Consider the following 25035-nt stretch of genomic DNA (forward strand, 5'->3'; position numbering starts at 1 on the left):
TCTGTCTGTCTCTCTCTGTCTGTCTCTCTCTCTGTCTCTCTCTCTGTCTCTCTCTCTGTCTCTCTCTCTGTCTCTCTCTCTGTCTCTCTCTCTGTCTCTCTCTCTGTCTCTCTCTCTGTCTCTCTCTCTGTCTCTCTCTCTGTCTCTCTCTCTGTCTCTCTCTCTGTCTCTCTCTCTGTCTCTCTCTCTGTCTCTCTCTCTGTCTCTCTCTCTGTCTCTCTCTCTGTCTCTCTCTCTGTCTCTCTCTCTGTCTCTCTCTCTGTCTCTCTCTCTGTCTCTCTCTCTGTCTCTCTCTCTGTCTCTCTCTCTGTCTCTCTCTCTGTCTCTCTCTCTGTCTCTCTCTCTGTCTCTCTCTCTGTCTCTCTCTCTGTCTCTCTCTCTGTCTCTCTCTGTCTCTCGTTATTACTTTTTCTCTTGAAGATATTTTGCAGTGAGATATGATTTTGGTATGCTTTAGTAAGTATCTCCTCACTGACTAAACTTTAAATGATACAAGACACATCATTGCACTTAGTCACCTAATGCTTGAAGTAAATTAGCATCTGAGTACATAATGTGTTCTTTGAGTAATGTTCTACCCTTAGTATAAAATGACTAATGTTAATATGTTGAGTTTTGGATAAATTTGGAAAAACTTGGGTGCTTCAATAGGAAACCAATTTTATATCTTGTATATGCAAGATAAACTATACAATTGAGGTTAAGTTAAAGAGATGCAAATTCAAGCAAATGGAGAATCAAGCTGGAATAATATTTGGATACAGTAGCATAGAATCTCTACAGTGTGAAAACAGGCCATTTGGCCCATTTGAGTCTACAGCAGCACTCTGAAAAGCATCCCATCCAGACCCACCCCATCCTCTTAACCCTGCATTTCCTATGGTTAACCTATCTAGACTGCACATCCCTGGACACAATGACTTCACACTTAACCATTAACTTTTAATTGGTTTAGTCTACTTTCTTTTAGATTTTCAGTTGCATTCTAAGAGATATTTTCAATTAGTTTGTGTTAAAGTCCTGCCTGTGTTTAAATATCAATTTTGTGATGCTGGGTTTGGCTTTGTCAATTTACTGATTCATCTGGACAGACAAAACCAGAAAGTAAAAATGCACATTACTACATTCCTAACTCTGGAGGCTGGGTGCAGCAACAGCATTTGTGTTCACTTTAAAGGTCTAAGTCCTACATCAGCCTACCATGTTTCTGCTTAATTGCAATTGCAGGCATAATTAAATGCAGTGTCACCTGTTTTGAAATTGATAGAAGGAGCATTTTGTGGTGGAATTGAAAGTATATTAAATATCAACACTATCTAATTGTCATTGTGTAGACCCTACACAGTTAGTAAGAGCTTAACTAAGCATTTTTTTACTTCTGAGTAGCTGATCTGCTCTCTTTGTCACTTCATTTGTGTAACGTTTAGAATCAAGAGTCCTACAGCACAGAAACAGACTCTTTGGTCCAACTAGTCCATGCTGACCAAGTTCCCCAAACTAAAAGTAATCCCATTTTGCCCACATTTGGCCCATATCCCTCTAAATCTTTCCCATTCATGTGCCTGTCCAAATGTCTTTTAAATGTAACTGTACTTGCATTTGTCACGTCTCTGGCAGTTCATTCCACGTGCGAACCATTCTCTGTATGAAAACGTTGCCCATCAGGTCCCTTTTAAATCTTACTCCTCAACTTAAAACTATGCCCCCTAGTTTTGAACCTCCACCCTAGGGCAAAGACCTTTGCTATTCACTTTTTCTATACCCCTCATGATTTTATAAATCTTTTTAAAGTCACCTCAACCTCCTATGCGCCAGTGAAAAAGGTCCCAGCCTATCTAGCCTTCCTCTTGTAACTCAAACCAACAACATCCTGGTAGACCTTTTCTGAACCTCTCAAATTTAATAATATCCTTCTAGCAGAGCCACCAGAACTGTACACAGTAGTCCAGAAGAGGCATCACCAATGTCCTGTACAGCCGCAACATGACCTCCCAACTCTGACAATGTGTTGTCAGCAATGAAGGCAAGTGTGCGAAATGCCACCTTAACGATCCGTACTACATAAGTCCTGCCCTTGTTAGTCTTACCAACATGCAAAAACTTGCATTTTTATCTAAATTTAATTAAATTCCATTTGCCTATTGTACTTTTAGATAACCTTCTCCATTGTCCACTATATCACCAATTTTGGTGTTATCCCAACAACATGCTAGCCATGCTTCCTAAATTCTCATCCAAATCATTTATGTAAATGACAAATAACAGTGGACCCAGCACCAACCCTTGCAAGACATCACTGGTCACAGTGTCCAGTCAGAAAAATAACCTTCCACCACCACTTTGTCTCGTATTATCAAGCCAATTGACAAACTCTCTCTGAATTCCACATGATTTAACTTTACTCATTAGTCTACCAAGTGGAACCTTTGTCAAAGCTTTACTGAAGTCCATGTAGACAATGCCTACTGCTCTGCTGTCCTCTATCATTTTGGTCATGTCCTCCAAAAATTCAATCAAACCTAACATATGCCACCTCCCTTTTCTTGACCAGAGTCTCAAAATCTTTATTCATCCATTGTTCCCTAGTCCGACCAGCATTATCCTTCACTCCTAACAGGAACATACTGCCTGTGAATTCTCATTATCTCACTTTTGAAAGCCTCCCAATTGCTAGTTGTCCCTTTACCTGCAAATAGTCTACTCCAATCAACTTTTGAAAGTCCTATCTCACACTATCAAAATTGTCCTTATCAAATTTAGAACTTTAACGTTTATGGAAGGCCTACCCTTTTCTATAACTACTTTAATAGAATTCTGGTCATTGGTCCTTAAGTGCTCCCCCACTAACCCTTCAGTCACTTGCCCTGCCTTCTTTCCCAAGAGAAAGACAAGTTTTGCTCCTTCTCTAGTAGATACATCCACTTATTGATGAAGAATATTTCCTAAAACACATTTAACAAATTCCTCTCCATCTAAACCCTTAACACTATGGCAGTCCCAGTCTATGTTTGGAAAATTAAAATCCCATACTGTTGGAACCCTATTATTCTTACACATATCTGATATTTCTACATATTTTCTCCTCTGCTTCCTGCTGACTACTGGGGGGCTTATAGTACAATCCTATCAAGGTGATCATCCCTTTATTTCAGAGTTCCACCCATATAGCTTCATTGAATAATCCCTCAGGAATATCCTGTCTAATTACAACAGTCATATTTTCCCTAATCAAAAGTAGGAGATATCAAGAATCCAGCTAATGTCAGGACAGGAAGAAGTGTAACCACTCCAGCCACTGTTTGTATTGTTTAAAAAATAAAAATTGTGTTCAAGAATGTAGGGAGACACATGAGTGAAGCAAAGGGTCATTTTAAATCCTAGCTAGGACTGTTTTTGGTCTGATGGTGCTTCTATGGGTTTATTCCTGTTAGATTAATTTTGTTGAATCTTCTGTTGTTTCTAGCAGTGTTATGGTGTAAAAAGATCCCTTGTCTTGCAATAAATGTAGCACGTGCTTTGTGTGACTCCAGTCCTTAAGGTTGTTCTGTTTGTGATTTTTTTTTAAACAGGCTCATTGGTGGGCTGTATTGCTGATGGGAATCGCACTCATCATGTTGATGGCTGGATTTATTAAAATCTGCAGTGTGCATACTCCAAGCAGTAACCCTAAACTGCCACCTCCCAAACCACTTCCAGGTAAATAACAATTTTTATGAAAGATGTATGAATGCATGTTCTCTTGGTGGTTAGGAGATAGAGGATTGTAGAGGCAAGAGAGATTTAATAGTTTAATTCATTCTAGTTGTTAAATATTGGATTTGTTTGGTACAGCAGGGAATTGAAAACAGACTGCAATTTTTGGTATCAATAATGCAAAGACCTGTTAATTGTAAAAGGGAAGATTATGTACAGCATCTATCAACAATACCGTACTGACATTTTGTTTGATTTTGCCAGATCTTTTCTTAATATCAACAAACAGACTTTGTCAGGACCAGATTCTGCAGGTTTCCTTAGTCTATAACTAGGCACAGTGGGTAAAGCTAAAATTAAATGTCCAATCCGGTTCTTATGTTACAGACTTGGAATCCAGTCCTTCATTTTTGAACCACTGTCTACCTTTTTACCTGTAATTCAACTATGTATCTTCAGAATTCAAGCTCAAGCTTTTCTTAAACTTCAAGTCCTTATTCGGAAGTTTGAACAAATCACAATGTACCCGTATTAAAGCATGTGATGAGAAGTTGATTATGCTGCTAACTTTCACTGTTCTTTGTTCATTGTTTATCCTCCTGCTCCTCAATGAGATTCCCACCAGCTTCTCCATGACTGCTTTCAGTACTGAGATGTAAATAACCTACAGAAGCTGTGCATCTGTACAAAGGTGGGGACTAGCCCCACAAGCTTTAAAAAGGGAGCAAATCAAACACAATTGAGTGAGCAATCCAGTGGCACTGCTGAAAGCAAGCTGAAGTTTCTTTCTGAAATCAAATTAATTCAAATATCAATGAAAATTGAGATATTTCGTATGACCTTGAATCCAGTTTACTATTATATAATTTCTTTGCTGTCTAGATTTTGGCATTGAAGTAGTTTCTGTACTCTTTTTGATTCTTTGAATCAAAGAATTGTGAAGATGATTGTGTGATGCTTCCAAACACATGCTGATTCTCTGAATATTTTTAAAAGGTTGAATATGGTTAAAATTGCTAAATACTTGCATTTGCTTGTGCATTTAAAATACATTTGTAATTAATTTAATTGAAAGATATATCTATATATTGGTTAAGAAAATGTCAAATGAAGTCCTTGCCGATGATTGTGTTCATTTTTTGGTGGTTGTGCATTGTGGCAGTATTTCCTCAACCAAAACCAAATAGAATTAATTTGTACTGTGCCACGTTTAACTGTGTTACGAGACAATGATCTATTCCTTCTGATAATCAGACTTGCTATTAGTGTAAATGTTTACAACTGTCAATGTATCCCCCCCAACCGGGGAGACAGACTCAGGAGGCAAACAGGATTCAGGCAAGTGGCAGACTTCTATTCAAGCAGAAACTGATTAATGCAGGGAGAGGGCCAAATGATCTTCCCCAAATCTGGCCTCAACATGCAAACATGACTATTCACTTAACCTATGGCTTAGGTTGGAAGAGAGATCAATGGCACACTCTGCTTTTTTAACTGTAAAATCAGTATTTGTATACATTTTGTATTAAAGTAATCAAATATAGCCTAGTCACTTGTCCTTCCCCCTTAATTCCATGCACCCAATCCTGTAAAACACATTATTAAAATTAGATATCCCTGTGGTCAACCCCAGGTTCCCACGATCTTCTGTTATTCACCAGAACCTATAATCTTTAGGCCTCGGGATCTTCCTATGCATCCTATTCATTCACTTTTCAAAGTTACCGGCTATATACTCCTTCTTTGGATCTCTCTCTATCTTGCTTTTCTTTAAGGATAGTTTAAACTCTACTATTCATTGTATTCCATGTGCTGTCTTTATCAAACTGACTTATTCGTATTGTATTTCTCACTGTCCTAATTATATGTGTAAAAATACAAGAGTTCAGTTTAACTACTTGCTATAAGATTTTGTAATATTGATTTCAGTTATAAAGTTAGTTAAGAAGTGTAAGGTTATACAACTACTTCTGTTAACACTTTGTAATTAATGGGCTGTGAACAATTCATTGTGTTCAGGGCATAAGGGAAAGTATTTCTTGACACTAAATGACTTCCACATCTATGTTTTAAGTTTTTTTTCCTCCTTGTGTTGTATTTTGGTTAAATATGTGTATCTATCCTTTTTATGTTGAAAACTACTTCTATGGTTATGTGAAGAACCTTCAACTAGAACCTATTTCTTAATTTTGCGAATAACCTCAAAGAAACAACTATTTACTACAAAATAACTTAAGCAGCTGCAAAGACACCAGCTAAGGGAGTTAACCTGGCTGGCTAATATGCTGACACACTCACCTGGTGTTATTCATTTTCTGGGACAGTCATCTTTCATTAATGAGGCTGGCATCAATCACTAGTCTGTCTTTAGGCATCCTTTTATCAAAACTGTCTTAGACAGTTTCTCTTATGGCCCCTTTGCTGATCTTGGATTAGTCCTTTTCAAAGGTACCATTATGTTTCATGATGTAAGCAGGCTGTTTAGTTTTGCTTATTTTTTGTCGGCCATTTTGTGTAGTAGGCATGGGCCATTTTGGTATAAGCAGGTACAGGCCAACCCTACAAACTGGAACCACTTACTTTCCATTTCTCGTGATGGAGGTGTTAACTGTCCTAATACCTCTTGTGTTCTTTGAGCTAGCCTATAATTTGAAGAAAAAAATTAGTTTTCTGTGAAAGGTGTTATTCTTCAGTACTTAAACAAATTGGAACCACATGTACCATCCAGAATTATACAAGCTAGCCATTTCCTTATCACTAGATTGAGTGTTTTATTTGCTTTCATGCTAGTTGATCGAATATTAACCATATTATTTCTTAACTTGCTTAGTTTTAAGTAACATTTCTTTGGTGAAATGGCACCTACTTAAATATTTGGATTTCCAACACATTGTATTTTGTTGCTAGGATGTTAACAGATGTAGAGAATACAGACCTCGAGTGAAACACAAGGCTATTGCCTCATTTTTATGCTCAGGTGACTCCATAGTAATCTGAAATCTGGGAATTTATCATGTTTCATAGCATCAATTATTTTATGTAAAATTTATTGGATGCAATTTGAAGTTTGTTTTTTCTCACTTCTGACAATGCAGAGTCCTACTATTTGAGGAGTAAAATTTTTACAGCATTTGTTCAGCTAGTCTATAGCCTTAAAATACATTTCTTGTGTGGAGTATGACAATGTATGGAATACATCTGAATTTTGATTTTTACAGGCACATTAAAACGAAGACGACAGCAACAGCAGCAACAGGCAATGCAGCCATCACGCCAGAGACCCAGAGAGAACTATCAGATGGGACACTTGAGACACTAAACTGAAGCATTTGCCTTGGATCTTCCTAGTGCCTACAGCAGGAAATTTCGTTCCAAAGAAAACCTGTTCCTGTCATTTTGTCTCAAATCTGATAGAAAGCTTTTAGATTCTAATATTAGAAGGAATTGGAATACTTGTGATGGATGCAGTCTCCAGTTCAAAATGGAGATTAAAATGTCCTCAGTGCCCCTTTAAATTCAGTCTTAATGATCCAATCATGTTTGGAAAGATTTTTTTGATGAGGCACCATAAAGTCATATGAGATTATTCTTACTCTTGGCCATTGTGATCTTTTTGCCTTGCACAAATATGCGACTGTAAGTAATGCTATTACTGCTGCCAATTTCAAGCTTTTATGTATGATAACACAATGTAGAAACTTATTTGGCTTATGAAATTTTTTTTTCCCGAACATCAGCCTGTACTTTGAACTCATATTCATACATCTTTCTAAAGTTGTATGCAAGGAACCTGATAATGGATTTAGCTGTAATACATGCATTTCTGCTGTTTAAGAAAAAAAAATTGCTATTTAATTGCCATACTCAGGATAATGCAAGTCGCAAATAATCTAAGACCTCTCTATTTATAGCAGCAGTTAAATGGTAAAATCATGAAATTCGGCTTTAAATTTAAAATCTTTATTGCCACCATTTTTTTCAGCTGATACCGGCAATGAATAACTGCTGAGGTGTACAGCTCTAAACTGAATGCTCTGGATTGGGGATGTGATAGTTGTAATTCATTAAGTTTAATAAATTATGATCGTTTAAGATTTAGTGTAAAATTGGCACTATTTGATTTCATTATTAGGAAACTTAGCTAGTGTGTTCTGAATTTTGCTGGAAATTGGTGCAGATATGCCTGAATAACATTTTCAGTTTTTGCTTTATGACGTGTGAAAGAATTGTGACAAATCGTTTTTATATTTTGGGATTTAGGTTTGAGATTTGGGATTATATTTTTTTTAAATACATCTGTGAATTCTGATAATTATAAGGGCAACCACTGAATAGCAGGTGCTCCACTTTTACAGAGAGTTAAGCTCTTTAGGGGGAGTTTAGATATTTCTATTAATAATAATTGAAACTGCTGAACAGCAACTTATAAATTCAACAAAAGCAAAGTGTTTACTTAGAGATATTAAATAAAAAATTGGATGTCTGGCAGACATGCCAAAATGATAAAATAGCATGATCTATTTTCCTCTTTTAAATAGTTAACTTGTACAGTAATCAAGGACATTTTTCAAAATACAACTTTTTGTACATGATTTAGAAGACAATTTTGTATTGGAAACCCAACAATTGATATCTGATTCTACAGAATCCTGAATAATCTGAACAATTGGAAATAGTTTTTTTTTACTTTTTGAATCATTTTCTTTTATTTTACCTGGTACGGCTCAAAGTGGGTTTGTATATCAAACAATGAACGTACTTTTGATAAAGTGTATTTAAGAAAAATCTAGAGTATTAAACATTTCATAAGGTCACATTTTGCTTGTATTATCCTGTGGTAGGACATGGGCAGGACTCGGCTGCCTAGTTCTTTTTATTTCAGTCTTTAATCCTCCGTCAGTAGATATGCACTGAACCATACATTTCAAGATTAGTTCTGATAGATATGAAGAAACCTCTAAAAGAAGACAAAACAATACTACTGTCACATTTTAATGCCCACTGTGTTTTATACAGTAAATTTTGTTCACTGGGAAATTTTTACTAAAAGTTGCAAGAAGTATTGTGCAAAGATAATGTAAGTTTTTTTTTGAAGTACTTGAAATGCATTAATAAAGAATAGACTTGATCGACCAAATGAATGTGTTAATTTATTGAAGTTAACTGCAAGTCCTGGAGAAGGCATCATTCTGAATTTTGGGGCTTTTCACTGCGTTGTACATTGAATCGTTTTAGTGGTGTCTTATATTTGTGTTTAAATATTGTGGTCTGAAGTTATTCCAACTTCTAAGGACTGATTTCAGAAATGTCTCTGCTGGTGTAGTATGTTGTCTGAAGTTCTTCTGATTTTCCATCTAAAATTTATTTGAATGTTTAGGCATTGTTTATTCAAAAGTTGTAAACTGAAACATTAATAACTTCTGTATCAGCAATGCTCCAGTCAGCCCAAATTCCTGTGACAGCATTTGCTGAAATATTATTTTTGGATTTTATTTTTCACTAAACTGACATGCACTGTTATTTTCAGTTTGCAGTGGAGAATTTCCCAATATCTGGCAATTTTAAAACATTTTGTGCTGACACTTTTTAATTGCATCAGTGGGGGCGGTTCTTTTTTACTATGATAACCTCTGATAGACTCTGGTATGAAGTATACTTCCTGTTATGTGATGTGGGAGACGACCAATATAATTGCAGATGAAAGTGTTTTATTCCAACCAAGGATCCTTTTTTTTTGTCCAGTCTGTTCTCTACCTTTCCAGCACCCAGTATCTAAAAATTAGATAAGAGCTTTAAATGTAATAAGTGCATATTTTATCAGCAGATTTTCTGTCCAGTTTTCCCAGTTCTTCCTGCAGATTCCTCCTCTTCATGAAGATTATAAAATTAGTTTTAAATCAGCAACTTTGCAGAGCAAAATGGAATCATTATTAAGGTGTATGGCATCAAGTAAGAATAATACCTCAAAACAGCTTGTAACACCATAAAATGTAATTATTATAATTTGGAGTGAAGACTCTTATTAATATTTATTTAGTGGGTTCTACAATCAGCCTTGCCTTGCAACAGAAAAGATAATTATGTTAAGTCTAGTCACATTTTTATTCCATTGTTTGGGTGAAATAGAACTAATGCAGTATTCAAATCCACCAAGAATTCCCATTCCACTGCCATCTTATTGGTTGCCTGTATGAAACCTGCCACTTGGATGGTATTAAACTGGAATAGACTAGGAATACAAGATGATTATCTGGAAATTTTAGCTTTGGTCAGGTGTCTGCCCTTCCACTGAAAATGTTAGGTTAAAGTGAAACATTTAGACACTAACACTCATGCAATGAGACTGCTGCTACAAGTTTGCAAAATGCTCAAAACATGAAAATTGCCAGATAAAGCTCTGTCAGTTGTTCCTCTTATGTGCAGAGATCAGCATCAACACTCGACAAGATTATTCTAACACACTTGTCACCATTTACATATTTTAAGAAGGATAGGTAATAAGAAGAGCCTGATGGCTAACTTTATTTTTCTGACTTGGAAAAAGAATACACAACATTTTGACCAAGCCAAGTTGAAAGTTCAGACAACAAATTTGCTCTTTTACCCACTCTGGCTGTTATGTCCACCTATTTTTAAAAAAAAAGTGTGGTTTCTTGGAAAATGGAGTAATTATCATCTCCACAAAGTGGTGAGGAAAGGGAAGTAAAACAGCACACAATAATGATTGAATGTAAGTTTAATTCATTTGAAGCAACAAGTCAACAGTGCACAACATCTGTTATTAATGCCAACGTGTTATTTTCAGGTCACATTACATCAGCAGAGACTTCAAAGCTATTACTGTAGTTGAAATGTGATCCCATCAATCTTACTGTCACAATGTGAGAAAGAAAAGGAAGATTAGTTGAGGTGCCTTGAACAAAATTATGTTGGATGTGTATTAAATGCAGTGGGTTTTTCATTGTACATGGTTCCCTTTATTGGATGCTATTATAACCAACCAAAGCTTGAGAACAAGAAATTTTGTATTCTACAGGAATATTTAACATGCCACATTTTAGGATTATAAAATAAATTTAGGTGTGAACGTGTACAATCTGTGTCTGTAAATTTGTTGAACCCTTTTAATCAAATGATTACTCTATTATATTTTATCCATTGTAACCAAAAATACAACGTAATACCACAACTTCATTCTATTCTAATTGAATAACATTTCAGTCTTTCAGGATCCTTCCGTATAGAAAATTTCAATTTTGCAACTCCTGTCTCAAATTCAGAATCCTATGACTGTCAGAGGCACTCATCAGTCTGTTCTAGTTGGATGTTTTGATATCTAGGACCTAATGGTTAAAATTTAGCATGATGGATGAGGTGCAACAATATCCTTAACATATTTGTTATTACAAGGTTTTGCGTTTTACCCAAGGAAAACTTTTTGAAGGTCCTTTCTTTGGATTAAAAAAAAAGTAAAATATACGTATGCTTGAATACATGTAGAAATATATTGTTACCACTCTTCCTGTTTTTAACCACAGTATTATTTTTGGTCTTCACTTTATGGGCGACACGATGGCACAAGTGGTTAGCACTGCTGCCTCACAGCGCCTGAGACCCGCGTTCAAATCCCGCCTCAGGCGACTGACTGTGTGGAGTTTGCACGTTCTGCGTGGGTTTCCTCCGGGTGCTCCGGTTTCCTCCCACAGTCCAAAGATGTGCAGGTCAGGTGAATTGGCCATGCTAAATTGCCCGTAGTGTTAGGTAAGGGGTAAATGTATGGGTGGGTTGTGCTTCGGCGGGTCGGTGTGGACTTGTTGGGCCGAAGGGCCTGTTTCCACACTGTAATGTAATCTAATCTAATCTAATATTGTAAGACTTGTGCTGTATTGATGATGGGCATACGTTATTGGTCACAGAAGTGCTGAATTTTAAGTTGTTACAATTCCAAATTAAATTTAATGCTCTATTATCTATATCCTTCAGTAACTTTTTCTAATGATGGCATCAAATTTTTATATCAAGCACTTCCTTTCAAAAGTCAGGCCTTTGTTTCAAAAGAGGAACTTTCAATGTAAATGAATATTATGATAATTTTAGAATAGAATGAAGTATATTTATGTGTAAACTCGTTGTGACTGATGAGAATTCTATTGTCCCTCACTCTTAAGTAAGCAATTTCATGACCAAGTTGTTTCTACATTAAGTAAATGGGCAGCATGGTGGCACAGTGGTTAGCACTGCTGCCTCACAGTGCCAGAGACCCAGGTTCACTTCCTGCCTCAGGCAACTGTCTGTGTGGAGTTTGCACATTCTTCCTGTGTCTGCGTGGGTTTCCTCTGGGTGCTCCGGTTTCCACTCTCAGTCCAAAGATGTGTAGATTAAGTGAATTGGCCATACTAAATTGCCTGTAGTGTTAGGTGAAGGGGTAAATGTAGGGGAATGCGTCTGGGTGGGTTGCTCTTCAGAGGGTCAGTGTGGACTTGTTGGGCCAAGGGGCCTGTTTCCACACTGTAAGTAATCTAATCTAATCATCATTACTGATTTTTCAAAAAAAACTTTCTACCCATCTGTATAGATTGGAGTTTTTTAAATTGAAGTTATGGTTAATGTTTACATTTTTCTTCAGTCATAAAGGTTGCCTGTCAGAATGTACTTCTGATTTTTAAATGAATTTTGTGAACTGATGAAATCTTCGTTTTAGATTGCCTTAAATTGATATTTTGTGCTTCAGTCTTCTGTGATGTCTATTGCTTCTATAAGCTGAACATCTAACAAATTTTTTCTCTTGGGCTGGTTGAAGTTGCATATTGGTGCTGTTTGAAGAACAGAAGGTGACTCTGAAATTTTAAATAAAAAATGTTAATTCTTCTCCTCTTAATCAATGGCAATAATGCAATGGAATTTTGTCATTCATGATTACAACTTAATGTTGAATAGTTTGTGAACTATTTAATCATGTAATGGAGTAGCTAAGAACTATTTCATCATGCCCCTTCTCTGTACCAATGACTTAATGTTAATTTTACTGTCTTGATTCCACAACACAAGAATTAAAAAAATAAAGTTTAAGTACTAATCCACCTTTGTAGCAATATTGAAAGTGATCAGAACTTGACACAATTTGTAAAATGCATATTTTTTTGCACACTTCCACTTTTCTTCAAGTAGTCCAATATAATAATGTAAATCTTTTTTGATAAAACCCTATTCTACATATTCACTTATTTACAGTTGTGGGTTTTGGAATAAGTTGTCAAAGCCACACAGACCATTTTCCTCAAAGTTGCAATGTGATAAGAGATTCTAACTTATTTTGATTTGCAGACTAAATAAAAGCTGCACCACTGAATTAACAATTAACACCAAGAAGCATTGAAACAGTTACAGCTAGCAATAAAAGTTTAAATCATAATTGTCCTGATTTGAGTGAATACATTCTTGAAGAGTTTAATGAGAATATTGTTCAATTTGTTAATATAGTTAATGAAAATACTGGACAAATAATGATATCACTGTATAAGCCCCTCAAATTAAAACAGTGTTCCAACATTAATAAAGTATACAGTTGCCAACAAATGCCTAGAATCTAAATAATGATTTTTAATATTTTTTCTGTGTAAACATTGGAATAACTCGAGTAAACAGTGTTATCAATTTTAACCGAGAAAGAGAGGTTTTCTGTTGGTCCCTTTTCTTTTTAGCACCTTATGCAGAAAAATATAATTTGAACTTGTGTACTCTTAAGGATTTGAGAGAATGGATTTGATTAGTTGGCATTAAAAGTAATCTGACAAACAGATGCATCTATTTTTTCATTACTTACTTATGCTGTGTTTCTCCAGCTTTGACATATACTTTTCTTATTACGAGCTCTGAATTCAGATAATTCTGTCTCCATGGAAAATATGCTTGAACAGTTTCCCAAAGATTTATCCAAGGCACAGAGGTTTCCCACTTGAATTTCAACATGATCAAATCTCCGATGTTAACATCAGTATGAATCAGAAAAGAATATGTTTTGTTGGTAGTGATGCTTTCAACTCTAAAATAAAATCAAAATTACCACACTGTATAATCAAAAACCAATGTAATTTCAATCAATTCGTTCTATCTGCTTTTCTTTAATTTACTTGGAAAACAAGTAAACTGTTCCACTGGGCAGGTGTAAGTACAAATACGCATCTTGTTTGAAGAAAATGCAAAGTCTGTTAAGAGGAAAGCAAAATGGTACATGCAAAGGTCAGTCTTTTAAGGAATGTACCTATGCCTTATTGTACACTTCAGTAGATCCTGAGTCCATTTATTTTGGGACATTGTTTTTCCTTGTTAGTAAATTAGCTTTATTTCTTTCCATAAGTCTAATGCGTTGTGGCCTTTGTCCTGTCAATTATTCTTCTTTCATGGGATGTGGGCTTTGCTGGGTGTTTATTGCCCATTGCTAGTTGCCCTTGCGATGATGATGAGCTGGCTCCTTGAATCATACATATAGTGCTGTTAGGGAGGGATTCCACAGAAACTCACCCTTATTAGTGACATTGTGGGTCACTAAATCTCCAATTGTATAAAGAATTTATTTCCATAAATCAATATCTCTCAATCTCAATTACTGCTTACATCCATGTAGTTAAAATTACTCCACGGACTCCATTTCCCAGGTTTCCTGAAACTGGTCAAAAGTACCTAATTATTGACATTTCTGCTTTATTCCAAACAGCGAGGTGGCTACCTCTGAATTTCTCTCAGCTCCAATCTTAGCTGTGCCAAGAAAATCCTGCTTGTAGGCATCTTTTGTATTCTTCACTGAACAGTCAATAGCTCTCTGGGATTTTTTTTAAAAAACCTTTTCAACAACTAACAGTAGCCCTATTATTGGGCAGAATAGTGGTGGAACCTCCTGTCCTGAAAGGTCACAATCTCCAAGGCTGGTAGCTTCTCATTAATGGACATGGAACAAATGGATTTTATCTAACCATGGTTCAAATATTATAAGATAGAAATTGTTTCATTAGAAGTAATTGCAAAAGTTTTGTTAGGATCAATTCACCTAAGATTCGTAGTGCTGCAGAAACCAATACCATTTATCTCAGAATCCTGAAGAAATTCTGGGATTCAAATGCTTGTCATTGATTCATCTATTCACTAACTAGTTGAGGTCCCAGTTGGTTGCCTTTAATAAGCCAGTTGTTCCGCTGGTCCCTTTATTTAAAATGTAATCAGGTTCTTGAAATTATAGGCTATGAGTTTGACAATAGTAATGGGGAAATTACTACAACATGCCTATGTCATTATGGATAATCAATGTGACTTTAAACCCTTGGTCACGTCTTGCTATTATGATGAAGTTTGAGAAGAAATGTTCAAAGTTCTGGATGAACATCTGAGAGTTGATATTTGGAGAAGAAATAGTCTGATTACTACATAAATAAGGAAGGTATAGACCCCATGGTGCTTTAGTTATTTCAATTAGCTACCAATCCAATACAGTAACTTATAACAGAAGGCAATTAGTAATGCACATGATTGGGGCCTGAATTCAATTGGAGATCCAGAAGGCTATGTACTGGGACTGTTACTATTATTTTAGTTAATAGATTAGATTGCTTAAACAGAAGATCCCTGGAGCTTTTGCAAGTGCAGAAAGTTTCCCCCAAAGAGCTCAGTGCATCAAATGCTGACTCCTGTATGAGTGACCCCCGTTTCTGGGACTGGTTGACCATCAATCTCTCTGCTGCTCAGCCATTCAATCACATTGTTAGACCTGTACTTCAAGACACTCTATGGATATTTGGAAGATTCCTAGATAACAGGGTAGAGTTGAATACCTTGAAATAAACATGTCTTGAATTCTGTACAATTTTGAGTTTTACTTAAAAGGAATGTGATTGTTCTTTGCAAAAACATATTTATTTAGTTCCATTCAAGAGCAACCTGTTGAACAGAAAATGCTTGCATAACTTTTTGCTCATGGGAGACTGAGGTGCCTAATGCTCTCTGTAGGAAATCTTTTTCATTTGCCCGTGGGATGTAACTATCACTGTCTAGGCCAGCATTTATTGGTTATCCCTAAATGCCTCAAAAGCAGTTAAGAGTCAAACACATTGCTGTGGATCTGAAGGATAGTAGAATTCCTTCCTGAAAGGACATTGGTGAGCCAGGTTGGAATTGCGTATCTTCTTAATTGATCAAATTGATGAATTAAAATGAGGTGCAAAAACCAAAATATAGATTGGATTAAGAAGGAAATAAATACATTTTAAGTCACCAATGATTACCGGCTGTAGAAATGGGAACTCGTGCTTGTAAAAGCTAATTTTCAGTGCCAGGGAGAATATCTGCCACTAGTTCAGATGTAAAAAGAGTATGTAGACTGAAATATGCAACCCCTAACTTCTGTAATGAGTTTCATCTATACAATGTCAGTGTAGGATCTCGGTGCTGTGCAATAATTTTGAATTGGGAAATTGATCGTGAAATGCTGTTTTCATGCAGCTTAAAGAACCGTGAAGCATTGCAGTTGGCAACTTCTGGATTTTTGTGATGATCAACATATGTGTCTTCACCTGAAGCTACTGTCTAAATTGTAAATAAAAAGCAGTGAACATAATTAATTTGGCTTTTTACAGTAAATCCTGGCCCAATATGTGGAATCACTATGTCCATACCAAATAGCATTTTATATTCTTCTAGAAGCTCTTCCGCACAGCTGTCCTTTTTCCAGATTGTAGAGCAAAGCCAGAGAAATAGGATTTAAGTAATATGTAGATGAGATCTGGGATAAGCTGTGATGTAACTGTGACTTCAGTGTTAGTATCCTGCTAGAACGTTGGAAGCTGTGCAGCAGAATATGCTGCTCAATGGCCTCACCACCGTGTACAGTCTGTTAATAAAAGTTGTTTAAAGTCGAGCCTGAATTTCAATGAAGATTGCAAGAAACAGCAGATGGCTCAGTGGCCAGCACTGCTGCCTCACAGTATCAGGGAGCCAGGTTGGATTCCATCACTGGGGGACTGTGTGGGCTTTGCACAGTCTCCTCATGCCTGCATGGGTTCCCTTTGCTTTCTCTGGTTTCCTCCCACTGTCCAAAGATGTGCAGGTTGGGTGGATTGGTTATGCTACTTTGCCCAAGATGTCCAGGCTAGGTGGGTTAGCCATGAGAGATGCAGATTTAGAGATGATGTGGGTCTCGGTGGGATGTGGTTCAGAGGGTTAGTACAGATTCACTGGGCTGAATAGTCTGCTTTCACACTGTCGGGATTCTATGCTATTGAATAACCCACACTAAAACAGGAGCTCCCTTAATTATTCTTCATAGTCTATTCCATTTGTGCTCTGGATTGGTCTTGTTATTCTTTGCTGTTACACTTTTAATGCAATTTATCTTTTTGTCATTGTGACCAAAATGTACATATGAAACACTCCAAGATTGACAAGCATTGCTGAAACATATGCTGCTACATTTGCTATATTAAACTAGTCTTAAAACAGATAGTATAAAAATAGAATGTTTGAGAGGAGATGAGCTAGCTGTACATGGGGAGAAAAATGAAACACTGGCTTGCAGTGAGGAAATACAATAGCAGTATTGTACTCTTTAATCCAACTCTCTGCTATCACTAGCTTTGAATGAATGTACTAATGCCATTACTACCATTGCAAGACAGACTGTCTAGCAAATGCAATCACAATGATGTATTTTGATCTATGACATTAGTTTGCAATGGCAAAACCAGGTGGTTTGCCAGATGCTGAACAAGTGCGATTGATTGTTTAGTTTGCCACTAATGAAATGTGCAAGTCCCCCTTACCATTGTTCATCTACACTCTTTATTTACACAAATGTTTTTGTGATGCCACTAAAGGCACTTTATATTTGAACAAAGGCAAACACAACTTCACATCAATGTCATCACTATTTGGTGAAGCGGTAGAAATATTCTGTAAAAGCAAAAAACAAAATATGAATTGTGATTGTTATTTTGAACCATTTTAATTCATTATCTCAAATTATCATTAAGACAGGTCAATAATCTCCCAGAAACTGCTCTCTCTTCACCATAATCCAAGAGTAAAATCAGATTAACTGTGGTGGCTGAGTACTTTATGTCAAGTTGGGCACAGCACAATGATTTCTATTGCCACATTATTCTGCTTTGTTGTAGTTAATGTTACTGCAATCTAGTGGGCAGTTTCTGTGTTTCAGCTTATGTGAATAACAGTGTTGCATATTAGAATTTTAGTGTTATCATATGTTATTTTATAACTTTCTCTTTTAAACAACAAAGTTTCAGTGATAAATAGTACTGAAGAAGGAGACTATGATGGTATCAAAAATACAATACTTGCTGATCTTTCTTGAAATGGATACTTTGATCAAAGGTCACGTTGTTCCCTGGTTTTTAAGCATTGTCTCAATATAAATTGCAACAGTTCTTTTGTAGCTGAAGACGTTGATTGTTTATTCATAGTAACTTATGAAATGTGTTTATTGAATTAATATTAATGCATTAATAGAGATTATAAAATCTACTAGCATTTAATTTGTATATGCACATTTGTATCTTTTATGTAATAATTGTAAGACTTAAAATCTAACATAAATGCTTACAAACTATCCAAATCTCCAAATTAATACTTTAGGAAGGATGTGAGGCATGTTCTCACTTAATATGCAACAATTTAAGATTTGGTCCTGATACCAAGTAGGTTAAAAACAGAATGATGACAAATATACTGAGGTCCTTATGATACCTAATATTGGACAGTCAGAATTTCATTGTCTACTTAAAGTAATAATTGTATTGGGGTTCTATGTACAACATATAGAAGTTATCTCATCAATAACTCAGGACATTGTCCCTTAAACTAAAGAATTAATTGATTGAGAAAGTCCTTTATAAAAGAATTTTTAAAACTCCATCACTAGATATTTACATTTGTTACTTTTCTCCCAAATACTTGATACCTCATATCTCTTCTTAAATACAATAATTTTATTTCTACATTATTTAATCAAGTGTTTTTTTTTCTGGTGAACAGATTCTGTGTTTCAGCTTGTATGAATAATTCACAACAGGCAACATCAACTTTTCTTTGTTCAAGATTCAACTAATCCCTTTCTAACAAGATTCTTCAAACCCAAAAGTTATATCTGGAGCTTCAGTCAAAAGGAAGCAAAGTCTGTATAAGAAAAGGCCATTCTATCATTTTCAGATAAGTTTTTGTCTCACCATATTTATCCAAATAAGACTGTCTGACTGCTAAAACATTTTTTGTAATTGCATCTCTAGAGTATATCTTTATTTGTTCTTGGGATGAGAATGTTTCTGCTAAGGCCAGCATTTAATTCCCATCCCTCATTTATATCTATTACATCGATATAATGCTTACAAAAAGAACCTTACTGTTCACAATTTCAATGTTTTTACTGCCTTTAGAAATCGTACTGAACTATCAGATCAATTCCTTACACACACTAACAGTATAGAATTAATAAAATGGAAAACAGATTGAATAAAAGAAATTATTTTTAGATCCCTGAAGAAAACATAGTACTCACAAGTTGATTGGTATGTTTTCAACTTCATCTTCTGTTCCAATCAAGGAAACTTTGAGAGAAGGTTCTTGTTTATTGTGCTCTGTGTGTTTGATGAAGCGAATCTTGAATTGGTAATGATAAACTGAGAAAATTCAAATAAATAATGAGTTAGAATTTGTTTTATTCTAATGAAACACATCTAGTTCAAAAAGATACCACAGTACTTTAATAATCTTGGAGTCCTTTTCACTTTTAACTTTATTCTCCCCCTCCTGAAGATATTAACTGTTGCTGAGTACAACTGAATGGATACTTGACCTCTAAAATCTTGTCCATTGAAAAACGTTGTTAGGCTACTTGAACATAGAACATCATAGCTAGTTCCAATCTTGTTGACACATAATGCATACTTGTGCTTTGTTGTCTCTAAGTATAGTTTGAAGTGGAGCCAGACCTGACTTCTCATCTCTGCAGCCTTGGCAATCCACTGCTGTGCCAGCTAAGATTAGCTAAGTGGAAAAGAGAGATTCAAATGCAGGAAGGGGTTCATTTGAGTATTTAGTATTGCATCTTAACAGCAACATTGCTTGGTTTGGAACAAAAATAATATCAATGGAAATATTTGGACACATTACCTTTGTACGGCATATTTGCACGAGTTTTCAAATACATTTTCTTGCTTCTATGTGTATGGATCCTTTTCATATTATAACCTAATGTGTTGCATCGATTCTTCCTGCAGCTTAAACAGACTCCTTTGTTAAACGTGCTCAAGTCATTGCATTGATATGCAACAATTTGTTTGTCTTCATTTAGCAAAGAATCAATGAATAAGTGCACGGATCGCTCATGTGCACACTTCACAGTTTGTGTAATACCTGTAGGACCATGAAAGAAATGAACAGTTGCTACAACAACCATCAGTTTAAAGTTTGAAAAAAAAACATCAGCAACTGTAAAATTTTTGGCACCTCTTGATTGCTGGTTGGCACGTGATGTAAAACTGCCTGCAGCATAATAAAAGGCAGGAACGAAGGCAATCATTGACCACCTGGAGATAATATTTACAGCAATAAATAATATCCACCATTACTCAGTTACGTATTATAGAAATGAATCTCTTAGTATGTTAGATTAAGATTCTTCTCACAAGTACACTATGATTCTGAATTCAATTTATTAATTCACTGCATGTGCTGAGAAATTGAGCAAAATAGTTCAGATTCACTGGTAGTATTTTAATGCAAGCAACAAACCGTTAGGATAACATTAATGAAAAAGATGTGCAAACCTTTCATGCACATAAGGAAGTCTAGCTTATTATGCTAAAGAAGTTTTCCATTAATTGAACACTGGATTATGTAGTAATGGAGATAAATACTAATTCATAAACTGCATATGGTTTAATTTATATTTCACTACAGCCTTCATGTATCCAACTGCTGTTAGAGAAGATAGCTACACCGTGGACTTTTCGATGTTGGAGAATGTGTACTGAATCAGACAGAACTATAGTCCACCCACCTGTTACCTCTCTTCCAACTTCCCAGAATCCAAAAGTGCACCCTCCCCATTGCACCCCCCCCCCCCCCCATACAAATGACTAAGGTTCTTTTTGTCCACAGCATTGATTGCAGTGATTCGGGCTTAGAACTGGCAAGTGAGCCAAGGCATTTCTATGAATAGCCATTCCTATAAAACTGGCGGGCTGGAATGTAGACTATTCACTGATGAGATAAATCACATTCAAGTTATCTTTTAGTTTTAAATTGGCAAAGCACTAGCATGGATAGAGGATTGGCTAACTGGCCGAAAGGTGGGAGTGTGGTTAAAGGGGGTTTTTGTAAGATGTCAACTGGTGATGAGTGGATTTCCACAGGGGTAGTGCTGGGACCTCAATTATTCATGTTATAGATTAATGATCTGGACAAAGGAACTGAGGGCACTGTTGTTAAGCTTGCAGAAGACATAAAGATAGGTAGAGTGACAGGTAGTGTTGAGGAGGTGGGGAGGCTGGGTCACAGAAGTGACAGATAGAATACAATATGGGAAAGTGTGAGGGTGTGCATTTTGATGCAAAGAATAGAGATGTAGACTGTTTTCTAAATAAATTCATAGAGTCACAGTGCTTGCAAACAGATCCTTCAGTCCAACCAGTCCACGCTGACCATGTTCTTAAACTAAACTAGTCCCAACTGGCTGTGCGAGGCTAAATATCCCTCCAAACTTTTCCTATTCATGAACTTATCCAAAGTCTTTTAAATGTTGTAACTGTACCTGCATCCACCACTTTCTCTGGCAGGTCAATGGGAAAAGGCTTCGGAAATCTGAAGCACAAAGTGATGTAGAAGTTTTAGTTCAGAATTCAATTATGGTTAACACATCGGTTCAGATGGTAGTTAGGAAGGCAAATGCAATTTTAGCGTTCATTTCAAGAGGGATAGAATACACAAGCAGAAATGTATTGCTGAGGCTGTATAATGCTCTGGTCAGACCACATTTGGAATGTTGTGAGCAGATTTAGGCCCCGTATCTAAGGAATAATATGTGGCTTAGGAGGGCATCCAGGGGAGATTCACAAGCCGTTCATCCTCTGGTTAATCATTGTCAGATTAGGAGGAGTTGAGGACTCTGGTTTGTATTTGATGCAGTTTAGAAGGATCAGGGCACCTGATTGAAACTTACGGAATACTCGGAGGTCTGGACAGAGTGGGGAAGTTGCAGCTGAAATTGAAGCATCAGGACCCACTACAGAAAATAGTGCAGTTTTGGTCTGAGGCAACGGAATGCATCTATGGGACTGCTCAGAGTCAGTACACTGGTCCACATTTAAGAACTCAGCAGCCAACCTAAGTAAGTATCCACTCCCTATTGAAGTCTAGGTCTGAGGCATTCAGGTCAGACAACTCTGACTCATGCAGGAAATCTAGATATAATCTTTGTAAGGCCATCAGAGGTGCCAAGAGGCAATACCAAACTAAGCTTGAGACCCAGACCAAGAACACAAGCACCTGGTGTTTGTGGTAAGGTTTCCAAAACATAACGGGCTACAAAGGGAAGTCAAACAGAACTGTGGGCAACAGTACATCCCTCCCCAGTGAGCTCAATGCATTCTACACTTGTTTTGAATAGAAGGGCAATGAAATGATATCATCTGTCCCAACAGCCTCGGCTGCACTTATGCCCTCAGTTTACCACCACAGACTAGCTGGGCCTTCTTGAGAGTGAACACACAGAAAGTGATTCTCCCAGATGCGGTCCCCGGCTGTGCACTCAGATCCTGTGCAGACAAGCTGGTGGGAATATTCACACATATCTTTAACCTCTCCTTACTATGATCTGAAGTGCCCACCTGCCTCAAGAAGTCGACCAGCATTCTGGCGCTGAAGAAAAATCATGCAGCGTGCCTCAATGACGACCGCCTGTTGGCTCTGACCTCCATAGTTATCAACTGCTTTGAGAGGTTATGGCTCACATCAACTCCAACCTCCCAGATTGCTGTGATCCTTTACACTTTGCGTATCGGCGCAACATCTCCCTGAGCCTACACTCTGGAACATTTGGATAACAAGGATACCTATGTCAGGCTTTTACTTATTGACTATAGTTCCATCTTCAATACCATAATTCCAAACAAACTCCAAGACCTAGGTCTTGCTTCTCCCTTCTGTGACTGGATCCTTGATTTCCTGGCCCATAGACTGCAATCACTAAGAATAGGTGACAACACATCCTCAACAATAATCCTCAATACCTATGCCCCACAAGGCTGGAGCCCCCTACTACTTATAAACTCACGACTGTACGGCCAATTTCCATCCCCAACTCCATTTACATGTTTGTTGATGATGCCACCGGTGTAGGTCGGATCTCAAATAATGACGAGACAGAATACGGGAAAGAGATTGAGTGGTTAACGGCATGGTGTAAAGACAACAGTCTCTACACCGACATCAGCAAAACGGAGCTGGTCACTGACTTCGAGAGGCGGAGTGGAGGTCACGCCCCTGTCTGCATCAATGGTGCTGAGGTGGAGGTGTTCGAAATTGTCAAGTTCCTGGGAGTGATGATCACCAACAATCCATCCTAGTCCACCCACACTGATGAGATGGTCAAGCAAGCACAATAATGTTTCTATTTCCTCAGGACGAAAAGAACATTTGGCATGTCCACAAGGATTCTTACTAACTTTTGTGGATGCACCACTGAAAGCCTCTTACCTGGATGCACAGAGTGTGGTACAGCAATGCTCTTCCCAACACCACAGGGAACTACAGAGTCATGAACACAGCCCAGTCCATCACACGTCCATTGACTCCATCTCTCTTTCCTGCTGCCTTGGGAAAGTCACCAATATAATCCCATCCCAGTTATAATCTCTTCCACCCTCTTCCATTGGTTAGAAGATAAAGTTTGAATTCACATACAAACAGATTCAAGAACAACTGGTTCCCTGCTGTTAGACGTTTGAATGGACCTCTCAAAAGTTCATGTTAATCTCTCTCTCTGCAACTTCTCTGTGGCTGTAACACTGTATTCTGCATCCTGTTCTGCTACCCTGTTGCATTTTGTATGGTACAACCTGCCTGTATAGCATGCACAACAACACTTTTCACTTGATCTCAGTATATGTGACAACAATAAATCAATCAACAAAACTAGTAGGACAGACCAAAGTACATCCTTATAATGAAGGGAAGACAACCCTTTAGAGCTCAGTTGAGGAAGAATTTCTTCAGCCAGGGGGTGGTGAACCTGTGGGATTCATTGCGACAGAAGGCTGTGGAGGCCAAGTCATTAAGTGCATTTAAGACATAGATAGATAGGTTCCTGATCAGTAAGAGGATCAAGGGTTACAGGGAGAAAGCAGGAGATTGGCGTTGAGAAAAGTATCAGCCATGATTGAATGGTGAAGCAGACCTGACGGGCTGAATGGCCTAATTTTGCTTCTATATCTTAAGATCTTATGACCTTTTGAAAATTATTCTAAGATGAAGGAATGTCTTTGTACGATGATTTACAGAACTGTATGAATTCTCCTTCTTGTTGTCCTTCCTTCCTGTTCTTTGTCACATGACTTTATCATCATTAATTGAATCAGTAAGTATATCATCATCAATACGGTTTTTAGTGTTAATGTATTTATCTCATAATACTGAAATATGTATAAACATTTCATCCAAAGGTCAAAATATACCTTGAATTCCATGTTGAGCGATATGGTTGTAAACATGTTTGAGGTGGCAGCCTGGTTGAAAGGTGCCACCATTTGGATAGAAATCGTAATGGGCTACAGGCTGTTTGATTCCCACACTCAATCCCATATGTTCTTTTGTAAACGTGTGAAGTGCGTCAACAAAATTTGCATCATCAGGAGACAATCGATCTGTTGACGACATGCCTTCAAACAGTGGTCCAGCCGGGTCGAGACCTAAACAATAAATAATGAACAGAGTCGAAATACTGTGTAGACAATTACGTTTTTTTCTTGTATTGTGATCACTGTTGTAATGGAGGCAACATGCAGCAACTTGTGCACAGACTTAACTGACAAACAGTGATCAAGTAAATTACCATATCATCAACTTCTGTTCTGAAATGGATATTACCAAATCCTGGCAGATTAGCATTTCTCTTTGCGTAGTTCCAAATAATATTTAGTGCCTACATGTGAAACCTGAGGGAAGATTCCCTGGTGGCGTCTGGTGTTGCCCTGAAGATGAATCACTGGTCTCAAAATGTTAACTCTGCTTTCTTCCCACAGATACTGCCAGACCTACTGAGTTTCACCAGCAATTTCTTTTCCT

At 37.0% G+C, this 25035-nt stretch overlaps 2 protein-coding genes across 2 annotated transcripts in view; one reads left to right on the forward strand and one right to left on the reverse strand.

Moving 5' to 3' along the window:
- adam10a (ADAM metallopeptidase domain 10a) overlaps window positions 1-8830 on the forward strand; it is a 170143-nt gene extending 161313 nt beyond the window's left edge. Inside the window, exons 15-16 of the mRNA XM_043677449.1 lie at window positions 3570-3696; window positions 6912-8830. Coding sequence (XP_043533384.1) covers window positions 3570-3696; window positions 6912-7012 — 228 coding nt within the window. The 3' untranslated portion in view covers window positions 7013-8830. The remainder of the gene's footprint in view (window positions 1-3569; window positions 3697-6911) is intronic.
- Window positions 8831-12133: 3303 nt separating this feature from the next.
- The window catches only part of lipca (lipase, hepatic a), an 86668-nt gene continuing 73766 nt past the window's right edge, over window positions 12134-25035 (reverse strand). Inside the window, exons 5-9 of the mRNA XM_043677450.1 lie at window positions 24426-24659; window positions 19864-20106; window positions 19250-19370; window positions 13517-13735; window positions 12134-12530 (exon numbers count right to left, since the gene is read on the reverse strand). Of these exons, the coding sequence (XP_043533385.1) occupies window positions 12401-12530; window positions 13517-13735; window positions 19250-19370; window positions 19864-20106; window positions 24426-24659 (947 nt within the window). The 3' untranslated portion in view covers window positions 12134-12400. The remainder of the gene's footprint in view (window positions 12531-13516; window positions 13736-19249; window positions 19371-19863; window positions 20107-24425; window positions 24660-25035) is intronic.

The sequence above is a fragment of the Chiloscyllium plagiosum genome, chromosome 36, assembly GCF_004010195.1.
Source record: "Chiloscyllium plagiosum isolate BGI_BamShark_2017 chromosome 36, ASM401019v2, whole genome shotgun sequence".
NCBI lineage: Eukaryota > Metazoa > Chordata > Chondrichthyes > Orectolobiformes > Hemiscylliidae > Chiloscyllium > Chiloscyllium plagiosum.